Below are 24549 nucleotides of genomic sequence, written 5' to 3'. Positions count from 1 at the left end.
GTCTGAGACCTGGAGTGGTTTACTGCTCTGATAAAGAAAGAAGTAATAGTTACTCTTACTTTGTAAAAGAAATATTTTCATGAAAGTAATGGTATTCTGTGTTGTCACACATTAAAGAAACATAAAGCCAGAAAGATTTTTAACTTAAATAAACTTATTTCAGTTACTCCTAATCATGAGAAATTTATTTCACCTCCTAAAATTTCATTTTTTTCTTTCCTGTAAAATAAGAATAAAAATATGACAGAAAACTCACACTGTTATCATAAAGATCAAGTGAGAGGGTATATAAAGCAGAACACAGAAATAATTTCATAGGAGTTACTTAATATTTGTGGGGGAGGATTCTTACCAACAATTAAATATATACTACTTTCAGTATAGGGATGTTTGAAATTATTAAAGAGAGCATATATCTATATGATGATTGTAAAATGTTTATCTCTGAAATAATGTTGCTTTACAATTTTTAATTCTTTAATCAATTAATTCTTAATTTTCTTTTGAGCTATGATGATTATGCTTAAAACAACTATCCTCAAATATGCAGGGCTAAAAATACTATGCTGAGACAATGGAATCAGAGGTTATTTAGTCTATATATTGATATGAAATATGTAATTCAAGAAAGATTTTGTATTAATACACTAACCTTGCATATAATTTAATTAGTTGCTCTGTTACTACTATAAAATGAAAAGGCTAATGAAACATCTTATCTTTAGCAGAAATTAGAAGTATAAATATTGTAACTTAGACTTTGCATATTTACACTTAATATTTGCAATGTTCTGCATTTTGACATTCCAACCTGCAAACATTACATGCCTACTGTGTAGAAAGAAAGGTCTGAGTTTTCTCTGTCTGAACCTCAAACAACATGAGAACTGTATTTCATGTACAAAACACTGTAAAGAACTTGCACATTCTAGGCGCCAAATATTCTGGAAAGGGCAGGCACTATGCCCTTTGTTTTGGAGATCACAGCATTATGGCATTTCAGCTGTTTGCTACTTTCAGAAAAAAGAAGATGCAGGAACTCCCACTCAAGTAGGAAGAAGATAAAATTATGAAAATATATGAGGTAGTCCATAAAATCAACTGGCAAAATCACAATAAATAAAAGCACAGTGAATAGAAAATCTTTTAAAGTATGTGTATATGGAATAAATGATTATTCAAAAGCTTTTAGCTATATTCTTACAAAATATGATCAGCAGCACAAAAACCATTGACTAAAGTAAGTAAATAATTCTGTACATGAATATCATAAACTTTAGCACTATTGTAAGCATGCTACCTAAATGATGATAAAAATAAGTAAAATGTAATAAATATTAAAAACAAACCAAAAAACATTTGATTTTTTTTCTGGAGAAACATGAAATGATAAGGTATTTAAAATGCTAGCATTTCATGGCATCACATGTCTTAGCAGAAGATTTAAACTTCCTTTTGATAATTGTGAAGCAAAGATTCTAATAAAATGTCCTTGATATTAGAAGAGACAGAATAATAACTTAATATGTATAAACAATATAGCTCTTGTTCACAATTCAGTTCTTAACTCAGTGTATTTCACAAGTATTTTTTGAATGATTGACTACCAGACAACTTCATGAACACCTACTATTAAGGCCTTACATCAAAACCACTTAGAATAGTGGCTGGCACATAGGAAATATTATGGAAGTATCAGTATGTTAGCTATCATTATTATGTATGTTCACCATTTTCTTCCAGACCTGAAGGTCTTCCCGTCACAGGAACTTTCCCACCTTATGAACTTATTAGTACTGCTTTACTATTCATAAAATTATGATTATTTTTTCTAAGTGGTATGATTGTCACAAACGTATAAGAGATAGGGTCAAAAGTTATAGTTGTACTATGTAGCTGTTAGAAAAGACGAAGTCATGAAATTTACATACAAGTGGTACTACATGGAAAGTATCATGTTAAGCGAAATGACTCAGAAAGAAAGGGATAGACATAGAAAGACTGCATTCATCTGGGGAACATAAAGTAACAAAATAGGAGACTAACACCCAAGAATGGCCAAGATTAGTACCAGGAATTTTACTCCATGGCTTGGAGGCCAGCCAAACATGCTAGGGGAAAAGGCAGCTCAGATCGAGAAGGGAGCACCACAGAAAGGGTGTTGGGAGGATCCTCCCAGGATGGGAGAAGCATGCTGAAAGTAGACTTTAGACCAAACATGATTGTCACCCATTGCCTCTTTTGCAAACCACAACACCCAATAAGAGAGAGAGAACAAAAGGGAATGCCCTGCCACAGAGGCAGGGTAGGATGGGGGGTATGGGGGTGGGAGGGATACTAGGATTCATGTGGTGGGAAATGGGCACTGGTGGAAGGATGGGTATTTGATCATTGTATAACTGAAACCCAAGCACAAAAATTTGTAAGTCTACAACTGTAACTCATGATGTCTCACTAATAAAAATTAAACAAATTTTAAAAAAAGTTATAGTTGGATTTTAACTCAGTGATAGATAGGATTCTTTGGCTTCCAAATTACGGTGAAATGGTTTGTGAGTAATATCAATTTTTGAAGAGAAAAAATTAAAAGAATGTTCAATGACTGAGTGTTCAGCCAATAGCAGTTCAATTTCTGGCAGAATACTATTACCAGGTGCAGCTCTGGAGGCCCCCTTAGCACAGACAGGGTAATTCCTGGATCCATAGGGCCTGAGCAGCACCACATCCTATGCTGATGAATTAAAGAATCACTGGAAGAGGGCCTTGGCCTTTTGAGCACTGCTTGGGAGTCTTCTAGCATAAAATAATAAATAAAACCTCACACTGTTGGGCTAGAGAGAGTACAAGAGTTAAAGTTTTTGCTTTGAATGTGATCGACCCAGGTTCAGTTCCCAGTATGGCTCACACTGTGCACCACCAGGTGTAGTCCTGAACAATTCTAAGCATCATTGGGTCATCCTGTTAATTCCCAGCATCAAAGGGCTGGACCACATCCTTGGGCCTTCGCATTGAACTACTGACCCAGCTGGCCAAAGCTCACTGTGAAGGGCCTCCATACCCACTAAGCACCCCTGGGGAGGCTCAAGAGCAAAAAGCGTCACTGTTGATAAAAAAAAAATCTTAGACCTGGTGTTTGAATTCATATTGCAATATTTTTTGCCTAAAAATATTGATCAGCAGTTTCCCAATCCAACATAATAATATCTCTATAAAATATATGTTACATGTCTTCCTCCCAAGGGGTTTAAGATTCAGTACAGTCTAGATATCTAAGTATTATTTAAAGATGATTCTGCCATAGATGGCCTAAGCCCAGCATTAGGGGACTGTAGCACTCCCCTTCCGTTGTTCATCGATTTTCTCGAGCGGGCACCAGTAACCTCTCACAACAAATTGTGAGACTTGCTGTTACTGTTTTTGGCATATCGAACACATCTCGGGGTGCTTGCCAGGCTTTGCCATGCAGGTGAGATACTCTCCATAGCTTGCCGGGCTGTCTGAGAGAGGAGGAGGAATCGAACCTGGGTCGGCCACATGCAAGGCAAACGCCTTACCCGCTGTGCTATCGCTCCTGCCACATTAGGGGACTACTGAATAGAAAACAAGTGTTTGATAGGATTGAAGAGCCATTTCTCTCTTGTAGAACAACAGAACTAAAAGAAATCAATAAACAAAAACACAAACAAAACCTCCCCATTTGGCTTGCACGACCACCTCTACACTTTAAGGTAGCCAAGCTCTGGGCTCCAGATTGCAGGAGCGAGAAAGGCAGGGAAGTCGGGGATAAAGAGTATGAAACACTGATGCTACAGAGGACAGGAAACTGTATACGTTAAAGCCACAAAAGACAGCACTACTGTATTTAATTATTTGGTTCACAGTAGACATATGAACCAAATAATTAAATCCAAACCATGAGCTTTCTTAAGAAAAAGCTGGGCAAGGAGGGGAGGGGACCTGGGGACACTGGTGAAGGGATGATGACACTGATGGTGGGTTTGGAGCTGGGGCATTGTATGCCTGAAATTTGTTATTCACAGCATTGAAAATCAAGGTGCCTAAATAAAAATTTAAAATACATTAACATAAATTTTAATTTAATGTCCTTTTCATGACACTTAAGGATTTAAAATTATTTGCTCACTGGGTTGCTCCCCTTGGGGTCACAAAGGCTTCACCAAGGACTAATGGCAATTTCCTGCCAAGGCCTTTTAAATGGCCTTTGTTTGAATTCCTCACTGTGTGACTGGGTTTGTCAACATAATTTATTTTAATTTGCCCTGAATGCCCATCCCTTTGGGGGGTCAAATCAAACTCACACTTAACTGCCAAGAGCATTATATAGTCATACATCATTCACTCATTAACTCTTGTATTTAACACACTTGTGTTAAGGACTTACAGGTATTATAGTAAGTTTCAGTGATAAAGACAAATAAACTAATTTTCTTCCAGGCATTTGCACTCCAGATGAAAAAGCAGTAAGAAGCAAATACACAATAACAGAGAGGACTGGGGACAGAGAGGTGGCTCAGTGCGAGAACACAGGATTCATATATATGAAGACCTGTATTAGACCCAGACAACTACCACTGGCATCAAAAAATTCCCCAAACCTTATGTAGGTTACTAATATAACCAGAACTGTTAAGTAGTTCTTTCTATGATTCATATAAGCTAAAACCCACTCAAAGCTCTCAATTTCTTGTTGGTGGTGGTTTTTGTTTTGGAGTCACACATGTGCTGTTGATTTTTGTTTTGGGGTCACATATGGTGATACTCAGGAGCTTTTCCTGGATCTGTGCTTAATAGTAACCCCTGTTAGTGGTCAAGGGGATCACATACAGTGCCACAGATTCAAATCAGGGTCAGCAGGATGCAAGGTAAGCATTTGATCTCTCTGATCCCTCAATTTCTTTTTAAGTAGCTATCATAGTCCTTACTATACTTACAACAAAATTGAGCTTCTGAGAAATTAAGTATTTTTTTGAAATCATACTGTTGGAAAGGTAACAGAGTTGAAATTTGAATCCAGGGTTTTCTAATTTCAGTTCCTGTAATATTACCCATTGCTCTTCAATTCTTGTAATAGGATGATGTACTGATTGTGATGGCATCTAATTCAAATTGAGGAAAAGGTAATCTCTAAGAAGTTGGTCCTGAATGAGAAACAGGAACTGTTTTGGGAAGGATAAAAGTAAAGAGTGTGAGAGGGAACCAAGAACACAGAGATTATGGCACATAAGTAGAACACTCTTAGTATACTTAAACCATTGACAAAGTTGTAGGCACTCTTCAAGGAGCTCCACAAACAACACCTTAATTATTTCAAATGATATATCTTTCTCTGTAGTTTGATCCTCATTTAGATGATTACCCCCTGAAATTTAAAGGCATTAAATGATAAGGTTACACAGCTTATAATTTCTAAACCAAGATTCAAGAGGCTGAAGCAATAGTACAGCAGTAGGGAATTTGCCTTGCATATGGTTAACCTGGGTTGGATCCCTAGCACCCCACATGATCCATCAAGCCCACCAGGAGTACTCCTGAGCACAGACCCAGGAGTAAGACCTGAGAACAGCTAAGTGTGGCTCCAAAACCAAATCAAACCAAACCGAACAACATACAACTCACTCCCTGCTACTCAGGCTCCTTGTTTTCTATTTCTAAAGCCATGAGACAAATTCAACTTTTAGAAACATTACTCTAACCAATAGTTGGAGACAGGAAAGAAAAGGCTATTGATGTAATACAAAGGAATATTAAAAAGTCTTGAAACAAGGTAGAGATGGAGAAAAGTGGGTATACTTAGAGTATCATTCAATAAAAATGTAATGTGAGTCATATTTAATTTTCAACTTTATAATGGTGATCTAAAAATAAAAGAGCAAGTGAAATTAATTTTAGTAACATTTAATGGGCTGGAGTGATAGCACAGCGGTAGGGCGTTTGCCTTGCATGCAGCCAACATGGCTGACCCGAGTTCGATTCCTCCGCCCCTCTCGGTGAGCCCGGCAAGCTACCGAGAGTATCTCGCCCGCACGGCAGAACCTGGCAAGCTACCCATGATGTATTTGATATGCCAAACACAGTAACAACAAAGTCTCCAATGGAGATGTTACTGGGCCTGCTCGAGCAAATCGATGAACAACGGGAAGACTGTGACCGTGAACATTTAATATTCGTATGTAATTAATATTAAATTATTGATGATACAGTTCTCACTTTTTATACTGTTTTCAAAATGTGGGTGTATCTCACTTTTATAGTACCTCTTCTTTCAGACTTGCCACACTTAAGTGTTCAATGGCAAGATATGACTAAAGTCTACCATATTGGACAGCATAGCTCCAGAAAATTACAGGGTTTGGGAACTGACTGAGCTTTGGGCTGCTGACAACCGAAGCTGACTATGATTGCTTACATATAACTCTATGTAGTTATATATACTGTATATAGTGCAGTTCAATATACACAGTGCTATTCAATATGGTAGCCAGTAGTCATGTATATATGGTTATATATGTAAGCTTCAGAGAAAAGGGATGAGCATTGACATGGAAGTTGAGGATATGCTTGAAATCACAGTAATGCATATTGCTGGGTGTCGGGGGAGAGAGAAGAAAAAAGAGTGAGAATCAAAGAAGTATAAGAATTTACCCTGGTAGAACATTGATATTGTTCTGGTTTTGAGAGAGCTCTAATATCATGTAGATTTTTCAGTGTGTATCAATCTAAGTCCCTTCCTGCTTACTTTTTATGAATATTAGGGTTCATTTCATGTTCCATAAACTGTGCTGCCCATAAAGGAAAATTTTCTAATAATGGAACATTTTTACTATAAAATAACATTCCTAATACTTTTTTTTCTTTTTGGTTTTTAGGCCATACCTGGTGGAGCTCAGAGCTTACACCTGGCTCTGAACTAGAAAATCACTCCTGGTGGGCCCAGGTGACCATATGAGGTACTGGGGAATCAAACCTGGGTTGGCCTCACATGCAAGACAAGCATCCTACCCACTGTGCTATCGCTCAGGTGCCAACTTTCATTATAGTTAACACTGTCAACTACATGACTGTCATCATACAAGAAAAAGGTCAACTAGTGGTCAGGGCTTCCCAGATGAAAATAGTGATCCATGCTAAACAGAGAAGATGAGCTTGAAAAATACACAATTATAAATAAACATTCAGCTATAAAGTAATTCCTAGTTCAACCAAAAATTTAAAACAATACCTCAGTGCTACTCCAGTTCTAAACTCCTCTCTTTTTCAGAAAGCATCTAACAATTTAAATTGTTTGAATGGAGTTATATACAAAATTTTGCCTCAGTGGGTGTTCTTTCCTAAGATCATGAAGCCTCTGAAATCCCTCTCTTCCTTGATGGAAAAGTTCTACAAGTTCCTCAGAACTGGGTTCAATTAGCTGGATAACGAGCTGTCCAGTATTCTTTGGTTTGGAGAGGGAAAAATGGTGCCATTTGTTCCTGACATTTAAACTGTGCCGTCCCAATTGAATTTATTCAATTTTCTCATTCTCACAAGTAAATGATGGGCTTTGTAAAGTTAGATAGCACAGTCTTCAGAGGTTTGTGGGAAGAAGGAAGTTTTAAATAATCCCAGTTAAACAGACTTTTGTTTTTCAATTTAAAAAAGGAATGTGACCTCCCTGGCTAGGGATTAGAAATGAGTACACTTTCTCTGCCAAATATTGAAAGAAATCCTGAATATCTCTCTAATCCAAGAAATCTATTCTTCCTTTTACTATTTCCAACATAAAAAATAGAAAATAAAAATATAACAGATATCATGATATATAAGAATTGCCCATCTTAAAATAAATTCTGTTGCAAGCAATAGACTATGTGTGTGTGTGTGTGTGTGTGTGTGTGTGTGTATGTGTGTGTGTGTGTGTGTGTGTGTATTTATCTATATATACTAAAAGGGAATGCTGGTATCCTCAGAAACCATGCAAAGCCTGAATTTATTAACCTTTCTCTGAACCTATTTATCACATGCTTAGCTTACACATGAAGGTTATTTATTACTCGAGTTCACATTATTGCATTTCAAGTTTCACCCCATCCTTATCACCTCATTTTACAATTGATGAAACAGGACTAGAATTCAGATCCTTTAACTCTGTTCCATTTTCTTCCCATTCTACCAAAATGCAGCCATTAAGAGAAAAGAAAAAAACAATCATAAGAAAAGGATGTGTAATTCAAAGAATGTATCCTGTTGTTTCTTCTGCCGAAGTTTATTTTGAAACAAAATATGAGACTAACACTCAAGGACATTAGAGACCAGGAAGAGTTCTCCACTGTTGGAAGCCTATCTCATGAGCTGGGAGAGAAGGCAGCTGGGATAAAGAAGGATCACTAAGTCTATGATGGATGAAGGGATTGCTCGGGATGGAAGATGTGTGCTCAAAGTAGATAAAGGACCAACCATGATGGTCTCTCAGTATCTGTACTATAAAGTATAATGCTCAAAAGCAGAGAGAGAGTAAGAGGAAAACTGTATACCACAGAGGAAGGGGGAGGGGTGGAATGATGGTAGGCAGAGGAAGAGATATTGGGGACATTGGTGGTGAAAAATGTACACTGGTGGAGGGATGGGAGTTTTGTCATTGTATGACTGAAACTCATTCATGAAAGCTTTGTAACTGTAGCTCACAGTGATTAAATTTAAAAAGTTTTATTTCAAAAGAAACAATAGATTTTTTAAAAATATTTTTTTAAATTTATAGGATAAAAGGATTTTGCTTTAATAATGAAAATGTGTATAATAATTTAAAAATAAAGTCCTGGGATTCATTAAAAAATCTTAAGAATTGGTTTACTGGGGGCTGGAGCAATAGCACAGCGGGTGGGGCGTTTGCCTTGCACGCGGCTGACCCAGTTCAATTCCCAGCATCCCATATGGTCCCCTGAGCACTGCCAGGGGTAATTCCTGAGTGCAGAGCCAGGAGTAGCCCCTGTGCATTGCCGGGTGTGACCCAAAAAGCAAGAAAAAAAAAAGAATTGGTTTACTGGATTTTTGTAAAAAGAGAAATTCAATGTTCCTTTGGTTTGGTTGTTTTCATTCTTAGATTATTCATCATATACACATATGATCACAATATTGTTTTCTCACTAGCAAAAAATAAAAATAGAAAGAGTCAATAAATTCAAAGGCTGATATTTATTAACCAATACAACCAGAGTCAATTTCCCATAAACATAAAAGGAAAATATGCTTTGGTTTTGAATTTTGATTTTCCTTGGACCACACTAAGCAGTGTTCTGTCGTGGACTATATGTGGTGCTGTGTAAACCTGGATCAGCCATATGCAAGGTAACTGCCTTAGCCCCTGTACTAGCGTTCTAGTCCCTCAAAAGGAAATCCTTTAAATCACGGTTTTGTCCTTCCCTATCACATGCTCCTTGGAAGTTTGAAACTTGTTACTTGGTACCAGTTCTCTATTTACGCTTTTCTATTATTTAGATCGTAATTTCTTGTTGAGACAAGGAATTATATGTAATGTGCAGCTCTACTAAGAGAATGTACCTCTTGCCTGTGGATGATGGATGTCTGAGATAGCAAAAGTATCAATGTGGAAGAGACCCAAGATACTCAAGAAAAGCATTAATATTTTTTATAGGGGCATAGTTTTTAGCCTAATACTTCTATACCTGGCAGTGGTAAGGGGCCCCCAGGGTCGTATCTGTGGTGCTTGTGTGTGTGTATGTGTGTGTGTTTGTGTGTAGGGGTGTGCATGAGCTACTGGGGATGAAGTTCAGGGCTTCAGGTTAGGCAGGTTAGGCATGTACCCTACTACTTACACTACATCCTTGCCCTTGCACACTACTTTTTAGACAGTACAATAGCTATGACAGATCATTTAACTATAATGAACCTAGGAGTTGTGGGAAATTTATGTATTAATGTCCTTCTTTTCAAGGGCAACTTTACACAAATCTCATTGTAAATGAGATCTGTTTGGCTTCCAAGATGACACTGTAAAGTATTTTGATAACTGCAACTTAATTTAAAATGTAGCTATCGTTAAGACAGATCATGTTGGACAGATTTATGATGGGTCAAATAAAATACAATTCTTATCATTATAGAATCTAGCTAGTAAATATATGAGTGTTCACTCTGTAAGTTTCAACTTCTCTTTATAGTTGAAACTGTTCATAGTACAGTATTGATGGGAAACAGGAATACATTTTTAAAGGTACAATTGTTTCCAATTCTGATTTTTAAATGAGTAGGTTGGAAAATATGCTCAAGAATGCACTCAGTGGGTGCAGAGGAAGCAGAAAAGAAATGTCCCTGGAGTCCAAGGTCCCCACGTAATGCAGTGACTCACACTCAATACAGGAAAGAGGAGGAGGATTAATGAGAAAGTTGGTCATTCGTACAGCCAGAGATTTATGAATGGTTGGTTGTGACATCATCCTGATAGCAATAAATAAATAATTGAAATACTATTTTCTCAAATGCAATTTAATTATATGACTCATTCTTCTTTTTAAGATCAGACTGAAATCATTCAGCCTTTAGTCAGGCACTCTGCTGAAACAAGTTAATTACCTGGAAACTCACTGACAATCAGCTATCATCAAATTCTCATTTGAGATATATGTCATTTGTCCCCAAGACTGAGGACATCCTATTATCTATCCATAATTTATTGCCTCTACAAGAGTTACTATCTGCAGCTTAGCTCTGGAATAAGTAATCTGGCATTCAACGGGCCTGAATTGCCCATTCACCAGCATTTCTGAATAAAATATTAAAAGAATTTTAACAGCATTTATTCCAATTATAAAAATTAATTTAAAGTTGGAAAAGAAAAGAAAAACTTCCGGTAGTTTCCTGACCCAAGGATAACACGGCTATTTCCCCAGCTCATGCTGCAAATGCTGATGAGACAGGAAGTGTGAGCTTGCAAGGTCCCATCAGGGAATCTGAGAACCCACCTGAGTCAATGGCCCTGGAGGTTATGTGGCAGTTGGGCAGTCAGTGACCTTCTCCTGAAGACACCAGAGTTCCTCTGAGTTTCCAATCAAACCTCACCAACCAGAACACACAACTTTTAACCTCATCTTATAATCAAGAGATAATACTTTACAATAAAGAATTTGCTTACATCACCATTAAACAAAATAAACCTTAAAAATTTCCTAAGGTACCATTCTTTTTGGAAATGTGGGATAGTTTTAGAAAGAAAAAGGTAAGGAAATTTCAGTCTCTAAAACTGAGAATAATATCACCTTCAACTAAGTCATACCTTTTTTTAAAGAGGAGCTAACACATGCTCTAAATGTGAAAACGACAAACTCCATTTATAGCTCATCTTTCTCATTACTTCTTACCAAGGAAGGTAAGAGAACTCTTCTTGTTTCACTAGGGAGTTTAAACAATTGATCTCTTCTTTATTAACAGGTACAATGACAAATATTATTTGAGTTAAAAATAACCTCTCTAATATCCTACTACTGCACACAATATTCTGACCTCCCACTATGGTGAATTCTACTACATGCTGTTTAAAGAAATATTTTCTCACATGCTCCAAATGTACTTAACATTTGATTGTTTTGAGTGAGCTCTTGTTTCTGTCACCTAAAACAGCAACTGAAGAAGGAAACTATAAGCCTATGGATTCGTACCTTATTTTATTATGGAAACCTCCTGCTAACCTTTCCACTGTAGATGAAGCTTTTTCCCAGAACAATTACATCAAGGTAAGAGGGTGCAGAAAAAAACAAAGGAGAGTTGGACAGAAGTTTTTCAATAAGAGAAATGAGTTATTAACCAATGAGAGATAACAAGCAGATAATAATAGACAGAGGTGAAGAAGTCAAGGGGAAGAAAGTGAGAAAGGACTGGAAGATGAAAATGTACATAATAAGATCAGTTCACTGGATTATTAACCCCAAAAAACAATTTGTAACTTCCCAACCCCAAAATACACAGGTATTTTAGACACTCTGGCATTTATCACAGAAAATATTTATTTCACCTTACTTTTCTCATAGATTCATAATCTCCCCTATTAACTTCTGAAAAAACATATATGTAAGGCTTATGTCTTAAGTTACATGAACCAGGCCTATTCGGTTAGAATATCTTAGGTTTTTATTTTGTGTGGGAGAGGGCACACTCCCAGCTGTGCTCAGGGCTTACTCCTAAGTCCTATGCTCAGTTATCCTTCCTGGCAGGCTCAGAGGATCATATGGGCTGCCGAGGATCAAACCCAGATTAGTTGTGTGCAAAGGAAGCACAGAACCAATGTGGTATCTCTCTGGCCTAAAATGTCTTCTGAGTGACTACTACAAAACAATTCCTTAGAAATCCTTCAGCAGGAAAGTGGAGCCCTCATGTCCATGGCTGATTTTTGCCTAACATTATCTTCCAGACCCACCTATAGCTATTAAGCAAAATGAATATATTTTTCCCAGTTTCTTTCCCAGTGACATGGTTCATCAGTCCAAATTCAATTAAATGTTACTGATTTTGTGGCTCAGGGGTATGGTGCTGCCAGCATGTCAACCTGTACCTGTGAGATGAGTGCACCAGCAGCCTGATGGTGCCTTCTGACTTCCAGATACCCCAAAATTGCTGCTGTGCCTCTGACCAGACCCCAACAACTTGGGGCCAATTTTACCAAGAAATTAAACAGCCAAAAGTTAGGTATGTCGGAGATACACCCACAAACCACCTCCGACTCAGTTATATAAACTCAAAAATCTCCGCCCCTCTCGGAAAGCCTGGCAAGCTACTGAGGACATCCTGCCCATACGGCAGAGCCTGGCAAGCTACCCGTGACGTATCCGATACAACAAAAACAGTAACAACAACATGCTCTTCATGTTCCTGGAGCAAGCAGATGCCACTGGGCTACACTAGCACGTGACAGGGATGAATGTAGACATTACTGTAACCTGCTTGAGCAATCGATGAGCAACAATGGGATGACAGTGATACAGTGACATTGTGGCTCTCACACTTGGCAAATATATGGAATCCCCTCTTGGTGGCTGTTGTTGTCTTGGGTATTTTTGTGTGTGTGTGTGTGATTTATCAGATGGCAATGCAGGAGCAGGGGAAGAAATTCGACTTCCCAGTGGCCTACAAATGGTTTTACTGCTTATTTGATCTTTTTTCTTACAGACTATGAAGTCAGTAATTATTGAATAAAGCTTTAGCTAGATGAACTTGCCTCCCTCCTACAATCTCAGCCTTTTGATAGTTTTGCTAATTTTTTTTTTCCTCAAAGAAAAAGAACTTAAATAAGATAATTGCCAATTGTTTTGCTCCATTTCAGACTAAGTACTATATTAAGTTAATATTTTCATGAGATTATCAAATGGATTAGAGTCTAGGTCGGTGCTTTCCTTGTGCTATACTAAGGCTTTTACATATAAAAATGGAAATATTCTAGCCTTTTTATTTACACAATCTTATATAATGGGAGTCATGGCATCTGTAATATTAGCTATCAACTGTGGTGTTTTCTATGTACTCTAAGTATAAGATTTGAGACAACTTCATTTGCATCTTCTTGGTGTCCCTTGTCCCTGATGGCATCACGACTAACACACTTCTTCTGAGGAGTAACTTCTGTTACTTTCCTGATCTCTCCTGAGTGGAAGCTCTCTGCTATTACTACTGCGCTAGAGGGGAACATCTGTTGTCATGTAGCTGCCATTTATCATCTGTTTTTTAACAGATCCACATTTCCCTCTAGAACATCAGAGCCCAATGATATTGTATCTCTGGATGTCTTCTGTGAACTTCAGAGAGCACACATTAAAGAGATAATCTGTTAAACAAAACAAAGATTCCTCTTTGACTTTGTAATTACTTGGAGGATGAAGATACTTCCAAAGAAAACTTAAATTATTATTTTAAAAAAATCATTCACATTTTAGTTCTCTCTTTGTAAACTGTTTCTTAAAGTCATGAGGAGTCAGAAATATCTCTTAGTTCTTTATTTTTTCTTATTTAAAAGATTACTGAGAGGCTGGAGTAGGGCGTTTGCCTTGCACGTGGCTGACCCGGGTTCTATTCCCAGCATCTTATATAGTCCCCCAAGCATCACAGGAGTAATTCCTGATTACAGAGCTAGGAGTAACCCCTGGCATCACCATGTGTGACCCAAAAAGAAAAAAAAAAGATTGCTGAGGGGTCAGAGAGTACAGTGGACAGGGTGCTTGCCCTGCATGCGCCCAGCACAAGTTTGGTCCCTGGCACCCTGTATGGTTTTCTGAGCCCTCCAGAAGTGATCTGAGTGCAGAGCCAGGAGTAAACCCTGAGCACTGCTGGGTGTAGCACCCCTATGAACAAACAAAATTGCTAATGTTTTGCACAGTGAAATACACAGATCTCAAAGGCTTTTGGTTTTGTTTTCTGTGCCATTTTATGGTTGTTGTTGTTGAGGGGAGTCATACCAAGCTGTTTTCAGGGCTTACTCCTGGCTCTGTGCTCAGAAGTCACTCCTGGTAGGACTTGGGGAACCATATATGGTGCGAAAGACTGAATATGGGCTGGCTATGTACAAGGCAAGAGACCTAACCGCTGTACTATAAAACAACAAGAAGAACAAAATTGCATTTATGTAGCCCATGTCCTCTCAAGATCAGAACATATTCTGTTCCTCAAAGTTCCTCAGGTCCCTTCCCAGTCCTCTCCCCCAACTCTGAAACAAACACTGATCTAATTTCTAGAACTTTAGATAATTTTGTTTATTACAGATTTCATATAAGTAGAACTGTAACTTACAAACTATTTTAGATCTGCTTCTTTCTTTAAATACAATATTTTTGAAGATTCAACTGTGTTAGCTGAACTATCCACAATTCATTCCTTTTTATTGTAGAGCAGTATTATAGTATATAGATATATCCTTATTTATCCACTGATGGTGAATGGATGGAATCACCTTGATAAGCACTGTAGCACTGTCCTCCCATTGTTCATCGATTTGCTTGAGAGGGCACCAGTAACGTCTCCATTGTGAGATTTGTTGTTACTGTGTTTGGCATATCAAATACGTCACGGGTAGCTTGCCAGGCCTTACCTGTGTGGACGAGATACTCTTGGTAGCTTGACAGGCTCTCTGAGAGGGGCGGAGTAATTGAACCTGGGTTGACCAGGTTGGCCTCCTGCAAGGCAAATGCCCTACCTGCTGGGCTATGGCTCCAGCCCAACCTTGATAAATACCAAAAATTTTGCGAATTTTTAGACATCAGATATATTTCTTTTTCATTTTTATTTCCTCCATTCCCTTTTCTTTTTGTTGCTGAACTAGGGAAAAAATTCTGTTATTGAAAGTTTACCCAATCACCAACCAGAAACCAGAAAAAAGGGCAAGGAAAAATTAAAGTAGGCAGAAATTTAGTTTCAGTGGAAGAGGAACAATAAAAGGAAATTAAATTATGCTATTAAGGATAAAAATTTATTTTTCTGATGCTCATTTGTAGGAGAAATTCATAACTTCTGAATTACACTTGCTTAAATTTTTTATAAATAGTATTCTGGGAGGACTAGCCAAAACTTAAATGACTGATGTTTCTGGAGAAAGAAAAGAGATCTAGTTTGGAGGGAAGGCAAATAAAGGAATTCTTATTTTTGTATTATTGGACTTTTTTCTCAGTATATTTATTAATTTTAAAATAAAATATAATATTTAAGCTAAGTAAATTGAAATTAAAATATTGGTTGGATTGCTTTTTAGTTTCAACTGCTCACAGGCACTTAGAGGTTTCACAGTTCCATTCGTTGATAAATAATTATATTATTTTAGATCCCTTGTTTTCATGTACAGTAACTTGTATGTGAGACAACCAAATGAGTAATGAGTTATCTAAGGTTTCAAGAGATCTACTCCAATATTGCACAGACATGGCTTCCATGTCTTCATTTTTCCTTTTGCTTGCACTTAAAGATTAAAAATCAAATACAGCATTTGATGCTCTTAGTCTGCCATGGAAGAAACATATAAAGCTGCACACTTTTCTCTTGTAGCACATCATTTAAAATTGGGAATCTGTTCTAAGAGGTGCCCCCGGTAACCATGCTTCTCTCCTGTGCTGTTGGGGTTTTGGTGTAGGCATCAACATCTCTTTTTCGCACACTGCCACAGCACTGACCAGTGATTTCTAATTCTTTGGGGGAAAGAAAATTAAAGGCAGTATCATGAGGGACAAAAGCCATGTGTCATACATCAACCTAGAGGAGACATTAGGTGAGGAAAATCTGTTTATAATGTTCCAAAACAAAACAGGGCTTTGTTACTTTACTGGAGATGTTTTGCTGGGCTATTTGTTTTTCCTCAGCGATTATTTCTTCATTTTAGAAGCTTATCTCTGTTTTTAAGGGGTTTTTGTAATCAAATACCTCTTTATCCCTTCTCAATGATTATGATAAATACTATTTTCATTAGTATAGACTAGCTATATTAAATAACATTTATTTAGGTTTTGGAGTCTCATGTGAAGTATTCTTGCTTACCTCTGGCTTTGTGCTCAAGAAACTGCATTAAGGTTTCATCAACTGCATGCATTTTCATTTATCAAAAATGAAACCATGAAATTTGCTTATAAATGGATGGACATGAAAAGTATCATGCTGAGGCAAATGGGTCAGAAAGAGAGGACAGATATAGAATGACTCATTCATTTGTAGCATATAAAACTATATATAGTAGAAGACTAATATCCATGGCCAGGGAAAACAGGGATTAGGAAGACTGGTCAATGGTTGGATCTAACCACAAATGTGTCGGGGGGCTGAGGGTAAGATAGAAAAGAGACCGATATGGCAATAATAGGTGGGAATAATCATGCTGAACAAGAAATGAGTGTTAAAAGTAGGTAAGGGGATATTTTTGATAACCTTTCAGTATCAATATTGCAAACCACAATGCCCAAAAGGAGAGCGAGCGAGCGAGTGAGCAAGAGAGAGAGAGAGAGAGAGAGAGAGAGAAAGAAAAAGAGAAAGAGGAAAAGTGCCTGCCATAGAGACAGGCAAGGGGTGGGTGAGTGAGAGAGCTGGGAGGTGATGGGAGGGAACCTGGGGACATTGGTACTGGGAAATGTACACTGATGGAAAGATGGGTTTTGGAACACTGTATGACTGAAATCCAATCATGAACAGCTTTGTAAGTCTATATCACAGTGATTCAATTAAAAAGTTAAAAAAAGACAAGTAAAGCACCAAATCTGTTGGACTGTCTCTAGCTCCAGATACATTTAATCTGACACTTGTTTTTCATCCAAATAAAATTAAGAAAGAAAAAAATTGGGGGACTATTTGCATAGATAGCGGAAGATTCTTTTGGTATCATTTCTGAGTTTTGAGGAGACGGAAGTCCAGTATGCAAGTACAAACACTGGCAAAAGGGAGGGAGCGTGGCAGGAAAGAGAGAAGGAGCTAAATTGTGTTGGGCACCTCCAATCCACCAGGCATAGTGGCAGGCCTACTTTACAGACCTCATATTTTTAATCAACACTACAAGGACTGTATTAGTTCCACAAGGAAACGAGCTAGGGAGGTGGGGCAGTTTTTCACTCTTGTCAGGGTTCCTGGATGACAAGGGACTAGCCCTCGCCTCAACTCATTCTGAACAGCTGCCAGCCTTCCTTCAAAAATTTATCTCTCAACTGAAGAGGATATTCTATTGCTGTTTATTTTTGTTTTATTCCTAAGGAGGCTGGGTGAAGATTTGGGGCAAAAAGGTAAAACATAAAATTATGTTGGCCTGGCTCAACTATTTTGGAAAACAATGTGGACATTTCTCAAAGAACTAAGTAATGTTACAGTACGGTGGATAGGGTGCATTCCTTGCATGTTGCCAACTTGGATTCAATCCCCAACTCCCCAGACGGCCCCCAAGCCCACCAGGAATGATCCCTGAGTGCTGAGTCAGGACTAACCTCCCCAAACAAAAACAAAACACCTAAAACATTAAGAATTGAGTTTCCATATGACTCAGCAATTTCACTTCTGGGCATCTACCCCAAGGGCCCAAAAACTCATTCCAAAATGCACTTGACACTTATGTTCATTGCAGCACTATTCATGATAGCCAAAAAATGGAAACAACTGAAGTGTCCAAGAACAGATGACTAGACTAAGATACACACACACACACACACACACACACACACACACACACACACACACACACACGAGAATACTACTTAAAGAAAAGACTAAGTTATGTCATTTACTGCTACATGGGTGGAACTGAAGAGTATCTTGCTTAGCAAAGTTAGTCGGAAAGAGAGGGACAGACACAGAATGATGGTTTACATGCAGAATATAAAGCAGCATAGTAAGGGAATAACAAATGGTCAAAGGCAACAACAAAGGGACTTGGAAGCTGATCCACAGACCTGAGCATACCTTGGCAGGTAGACAGCAGGTGGGAGTTTAGGGGATCAGTGGGGATCCCTGAAATAATGGAAGCAGACACTCTGGTGGGGGGTGTGGGGTTCTTCAAGCATGAAGCCCTTTCATTAAGAGTATTCTAACTCAAAGCTCCTACATTTGTTTAAATCTAAATATAAAAAGTAAAAGAACTCTGAAGTTTAAGAGATAAAAGGTAATAAGTAGGTGCCTTTTAAAGTTAATGAAAGGGTTGTTTTTTAAGTAAGAAAAATCATAGCTGAAGTAAAGGGAGCATAAAATCCATAACTTTGGCCAAGAAATCATGTATCATCAGATCAGTCATGAAAATGGGTGAAGCAAAATCAATCACATTTTATTGATTTAAAAAAAAAACAGAATTTGAACTACATAACAGTCACATTTTGTATTTGTCAAGAAAACTCAATGAACAATATAAATTTGTTTGACAGAAATGAACTTGCCTTGAAAGAAACAAATCATCTGATAACTACACTAATGGGATAGGCAAAAAGAATCCTGAAAGATGTAGAGAAAATATCCTGGATAAAAGCAGTGCTAAGGAGTATTTTTGCCATTTCCTACTAAAATTTTTAAATTTATTTTAACAAATTTATATTTAGGATGATTCATAAGGAAGTGAGGTGTTGGTAAATTATTAAATGGCATTAAATTATGAATTTGTGAGTCTGTCTAGTATGATAATTTTTGTATATTTCACTTTATAGATTTTTATTTCTTTCTTGAAAAGACAGAACAAGTTCCTCAGTCTAGTACAAAAGCATCAATATTCTCTCTACTTGCTATTTTAATTTTGTATAATTTATTTAATTATATCAAATTTATTTTTTGGTTTGGGGGTCACATCTGGCAGTACTCAGGGTATATTCCTGGGTCTGTACTCAGGTCAAACTCCTGGTGGGGATTGAGGGACCATACAGGATGCTGGGGATTGAACTAGGGATGGTTGCATGCAAGGCTAGAGCCCTGCCCTCTGGACTATTGTGAGGGCAAGATTAACACTATGACAGGCTACACCTGATGTTTTGACTGGCATAAGTTTCTGTTTCCCAGAGATAGGACTTTCAGTTTCTGGTAAACTCCAAGTTGAATAACTTGCCCAAATAAGGATCTGGGCAGTTGGCTCTGGTCGGCTGTGAAGGGTCACCATACCCTCCTTAGAAACTGTTACTGTTACTGGAAACTATTTTCTAATTGCTGACCACTGTCACCAAAGGGCCAATGCTAAAAATAGACCAGTATATAACACACTTCTTAGCTTTGAAACCTCTATAAACCACTTATGATTTGGAGTCAGGATCCTTATCAAGACTCCACTGCGTTGGATAAGACTTGGACCCTAGCTTGAGCTAGCAATAAAGTTCCTTTGCTTTAGCATTATCATGTGTGGACTTGGTCTCTCCACAACTAGGGATTCGAAACTCAGGCACAACACTCTCACTCCACCACCTCCCTCCCCCAGTATAATATTTTATTTTTTAAATTCTTTTCAAAAATTTTTTAACTAGTTTTATTTTTGGTTATCTTTTCCCAACACTCACCCCTTTACCAGTGTACATTTCCCACCATCTATGTCCCCAGTTTCCCTCCCATCTCCACTCTACCTCTGTGGCAGGTACTTTTCCTCTCTCTCTCTCTCTCTCTCTCTCTCTCTCTCTCATCACAACATAAACCACAGACATTGTTGGTTTATCTCAGGAATTCAGAGATTATTTTAAGAATCATGCCATGAAATGAGAACCTCAAAGAAATTAAATTCCTGGATTCCTAAAACTTCCCAAGGCTGAACCAAGATTTGGAATACCTGAACAGAAGGGTGGAGAGAGAGAGAAAGAGAGAGAGAGAGAGAGAGAGAGATACAGACAGAGACAGAGACACAGATACAGACAGAGACAGAGAGACAGATACAGACAGAGACAGAGAGACAAGAGAGATAGACAGAGAAGAGACAGAGAAACAGAGAGAGAAGGAGAGGGAGAGAGGGAGGGAGGGAGAGAGAATGTTCTCAATGTAAGAAATTGCTACAGTTGGAACAAAAATCTATTTAAACCATGACTGTGATGATCATGTAGATTCAATCCATAGAGAAGTTATTTTAAAAAATTATATAATCTACATTAACAGTCAGCATCATTTTATTTTCCCTCTCTCCCTCCTTTCCTCCCTCCCTCCTTCCCTTCGTCCCTCCCTCCCTCCCTTCCTTCCTTCCTTCCTACCTTCCTTTCTATTAAGGAAACCAAGAGAGAGACATTCCTGTAACTTACCATAAGTTCGGGTTCAATTCCTGTTGGTGGTAGGAGTCAAAATCATCTCGCAGGATAATACTGTCACTGTGGATTTCGGCTAAAAGAAAAAGATTTAGAAAATAATTAGACTGCAACAATCCTTAAACAAAAAAGACAATGTGCTGCTTTTGTGAGAATAAAAAATTTTATTTTATTTTTTGAGGAATAACAATATTTTAAATCAAATTTTAAATGAAAAGCTTTTGTATTATATTTGCTTTGCCCCCAAACTACTAAGGAAGCAGGACGAAGGATCTGCTGTTTAGACAGAGTTCTCCAAAATAAACCCTACAAAAGTAACAGCAGGCAGTAAGGTCAAAGCTAGCACTAACCTACCAGGACAAGTGGACAGGTCAGCTTCTCATAACCCCCAACCCTTAAAACAAATTCAGTGTCTAACTCACTTAATAGCAGAGAGGTAAATGAATGAAAAGTTTGGGCTATTTGCTCATATTTACTAAGTTGTTTTCTTTTCTGTTTCTTACTATTCCCTTTGCACTGGCTTTCTCTTTTTCCCTATATTCATTCGTTTTTCATTTAATAAATTTCATATACCTAACATTTTCCCCTAAGAGCAAAAATGGCAATATTTTAAAATTATTAGGGTTGCAAATAAATCATGTTAGCAGTGAGACGGCATGCAGCAAGTCATCCCTAGTTTTAAGCATATTGTCATTTTACTTGAGACAGTATTAAATACACATTAAATCATTTCAGCCACTCTGATTTATAATTTTACAATGCTATCAATGACAGAGTTTTATGCATACAATATTCCAACACCACACTCTCCACAGGAGTGCCTATTTCCCTCTGCCATTGTCTCAGGGTCCCTGGGTGATCTCTCAATCTCCACCTCCTCTAGACTGTCCCATCCCATTCCCCAAGTTGCACTGCCCTGGTAAGCACGATTCCTTGAGCAGTTCTTAAGAGTTTGTTGCTTTGGGCCATTCATTGTTCTCCTATTATGGGTTTTTGTATTCCACTATATGAGAGAAACCATTCTGCACCTGGCTCTCTTTTCCTGGCTGACGTCACTCAGCATGAAACCCTCCAGTGCCATCCATGTAGCAACAAATAGTATAATTTCGTATTTTCTTAGCAGAGGAGTTAAATACCCATTTTTAAGAAGTACTAGAGGAATTGCAGAGATAGCACAGTAGGAAGGATGCTTGCTTTGCATATAGCCAGCCCGGGTTTGATCTCTGGTCCTCTAAGCTTTGCCGAAGTGCTCCCCCGGCACAGAGCCAGCAGTAAGCCCTGTGCATTGCCAGGTGTAGCCCAGAACTAATACACAGAAAAAAGCGCTAGAAGAAGTCATGCTCACAACCAAAAAAAAAAAACTGTCAATGAACTGAAAAGTATATAATATTTTCAATGAATATAGAGGGCACCTATGAAGTGAGTTACTGAAAAAAATTAAAGAAGTTGCTTTTTGATGCTGTTGTTTGGATAACATGATTACAGGTACTGTTAATGTCTATGGTCTCGATGGACAGTCTGATGCACTTTCACCACCACTCGAGTGAGGTGGGCCCAATTTTAAGCCTAGGTGAGAAATGATAACTATTTCTACCTGAGTTGTAAAAATAAATAAGTGCTTAAACACCTCTCAACTGATAGCCATGGTGTATTTGGAAAAGTTGTTTGTTTCCATTAAAATTAATTCTTCCCTGAAACAACAACAAAAATAATTCTTGGATCCTTTACAGTTTTGCTTTAACTAAATATTCTTGAAAAAAAGCTTAAAATTCTATGATCTGATGAGCCCCCAATTTTATTCTTTACAAAGGTGTCAACTTCTATCCCCTCCAAATCCTCTCCCCTCACACCCCTTCTTCCCTGCTCACTGAAATATAAAATTCACTGAACTCACTGAGTAACTAAAATCACCTTCCAATATTAGGAAACATACTTTTAAATTCTCTTTGGTGACATTGCCACTTTCTGCTGTCCAGAAGGCCAGTGAATCAGCATGTATTGAGAGGAATGACTCCTCAGACTCAAAGCCTTAGGCACCATCACAGAGGAATATAGATTTGAGCGGAAGAGAGAGCTGTGATGTATTCTGTGCGTGGGAGTGACTTAATGATTCCTTTGAGTGATTAGATGCAGTGGCTGAAATGCCTGCAGGGTACAGCGCTCTCAAATACCCAACCTGGCAAAGTCTCAGCCGGGCCACAGTGGGTCACCAGCCCGCCTGAAGTGCCAGAAGGGATGTTTCTGAGCCCTGGTGCTCATCAGCCAAAAGAGAGGAGCCCCGAGCCGTAGCATTACATCAAAGCAGAGCTTCTCAAGGCAGAATTTTTTCCAAAGAGAAAAAGAAATTAATTGGATTTACAGATTGAAAAGGAAAACCCAAGAGACAAACAACTGACCTATCTACAAGTCCCCCACAAAGAGAGACATCTGAAAAAGCTAGGGCCAGCTAGATGGCTTCTTCTCATTCCCATAAAATAAATAGTGCACTGCAGGAAGTTGCTTTTAAAGTAGGTCTTCAATGACACAAATAAGAAATGTGATTTCAGCAATCTTTGTTTTCTAAAGGATGTTTTATAAAGGCATGAGTAGGTCTTAATGGTCATTAGTTTATATACTTATTTCTGAGTACTATTAAATTAGGGACTATATGTTTCACAAATCTGAGTTCATTTAATACTCGTAACAACTCCAGGAGGAAGGTATCTCTATTACTTATGTTTTATGGATGTGGAAACTGAGTCACAAGATGGAAAACTGACATGCTCAGTGTCATATAATAAGGTAAGATTAAATGCAGGCAGCTGGGCATCCCAACCTACGCTTTTAACCCTTACACAACCCTTTCCCACATGGAAACATCCTGAAAAATATGAGAGACAGAGATTTTTACAAAGTGTCAGTAAATAAAGCTAAATTCTTTAAAAATTAGTGTCATTTCCATGGTTGTCCTTTACAATTCAGTACCACTCTGAGAAGAAATTTCTAACTTGAAAATGACCTCGTTGTTCTTCCACATTCATGGTAGCACGTACTGTGTCTGGGTTCTATTTATGCTCTAAAGTAGCTCGAAAGTAGCTTTAAAGTAGCTCTAGGAGAAAGTCAGCACTGGATCACTCTCAAAGAACACACGTAACAGGATGCCAAGGGGAGTACATGCACAGAGCTGACTGGACAGCACGGTCTCCTACAGAGGCCCTGCCCTTCAGCATAAGCTGGTCCTGAGTTTAACCAACTCCAGTGAATGAGCAGCAGCCAGAGAGACCAGAGTTAGTTTCCTCATCTCTTTATCATCTGCACAGACAGCCAGAGAGTAAAACAAGTAAATCTCATATTTAGGTTAGTGACCAAAAAAAAAAAAAATCTTAAATACTCACCTAGGTGTGGGTGTGATGTGGCCTCCGTTGGGGCTGGATAGAGAAAAAGAGCAAGATGGTTGATTAGTAACAGAAGTAAGATTCAATTATAAACAGTCGCAAACAGAGTTACAAAATTTTGGTCACAGTATAAAGGCTAACACCATTTTAGAGGGGTCACAGTCACGGTCCGGTCACGGTCCTCCCGTTGTTCATAGATTTGCTCGAGCGGGCCCAGTAATGTCTCCATCATGAGACTTGTTGTTACCGTGTTTGGCATATTGAATACATCACGGGTATTGCCAGGCTCTGCCATGCGGGCGAGATACTCTCAGTAGCTTGCCGGGCTCTCCGAGAGGGGTGGAGGAATCAAACTCGGGTCGGCCATGTTGGCCACTTGTAAGGCAAATGCCCTACCGCTCGCTGTGCTATCTCTCCAGTCCGTTTTAGAGGGGTAGCAGGGGAAAATGCTAACATCCTCATAAGAGCATTAG

At 38.3% G+C, this 24549-nt stretch overlaps 1 protein-coding gene across 1 annotated transcript in view; it reads right to left on the bottom strand.

The window, feature by feature from the left end:
- RELN (reelin) overlaps nucleotides 1-24549 on the bottom strand; it is a 511483-nt gene that overhangs the window by 269756 nt on the left and 217178 nt on the right. Inside the window, exons 5-6 of the mRNA XM_056118569.1 lie at nucleotides 24077-24109; nucleotides 20700-20778 (exon numbers count right to left, since the gene is read on the bottom strand). Coding sequence (XP_055974544.1) covers nucleotides 20700-20778; nucleotides 24077-24109 — 112 coding nt within the window. The remainder of the gene's footprint in view (nucleotides 1-20699; nucleotides 20779-24076; nucleotides 24110-24549) is intronic.

This window comes from Sorex fumeus, unplaced genomic scaffold (genome assembly GCF_029834395.1).
Source record: "Sorex fumeus unplaced genomic scaffold, SorFum_2.1 ptg000037l, whole genome shotgun sequence".
NCBI classification, from domain to species: domain Eukaryota; kingdom Metazoa; phylum Chordata; class Mammalia; order Eulipotyphla; family Soricidae; genus Sorex; species Sorex fumeus.
This window is presented reverse-complemented; position numbering and strand designations above follow the sequence as displayed.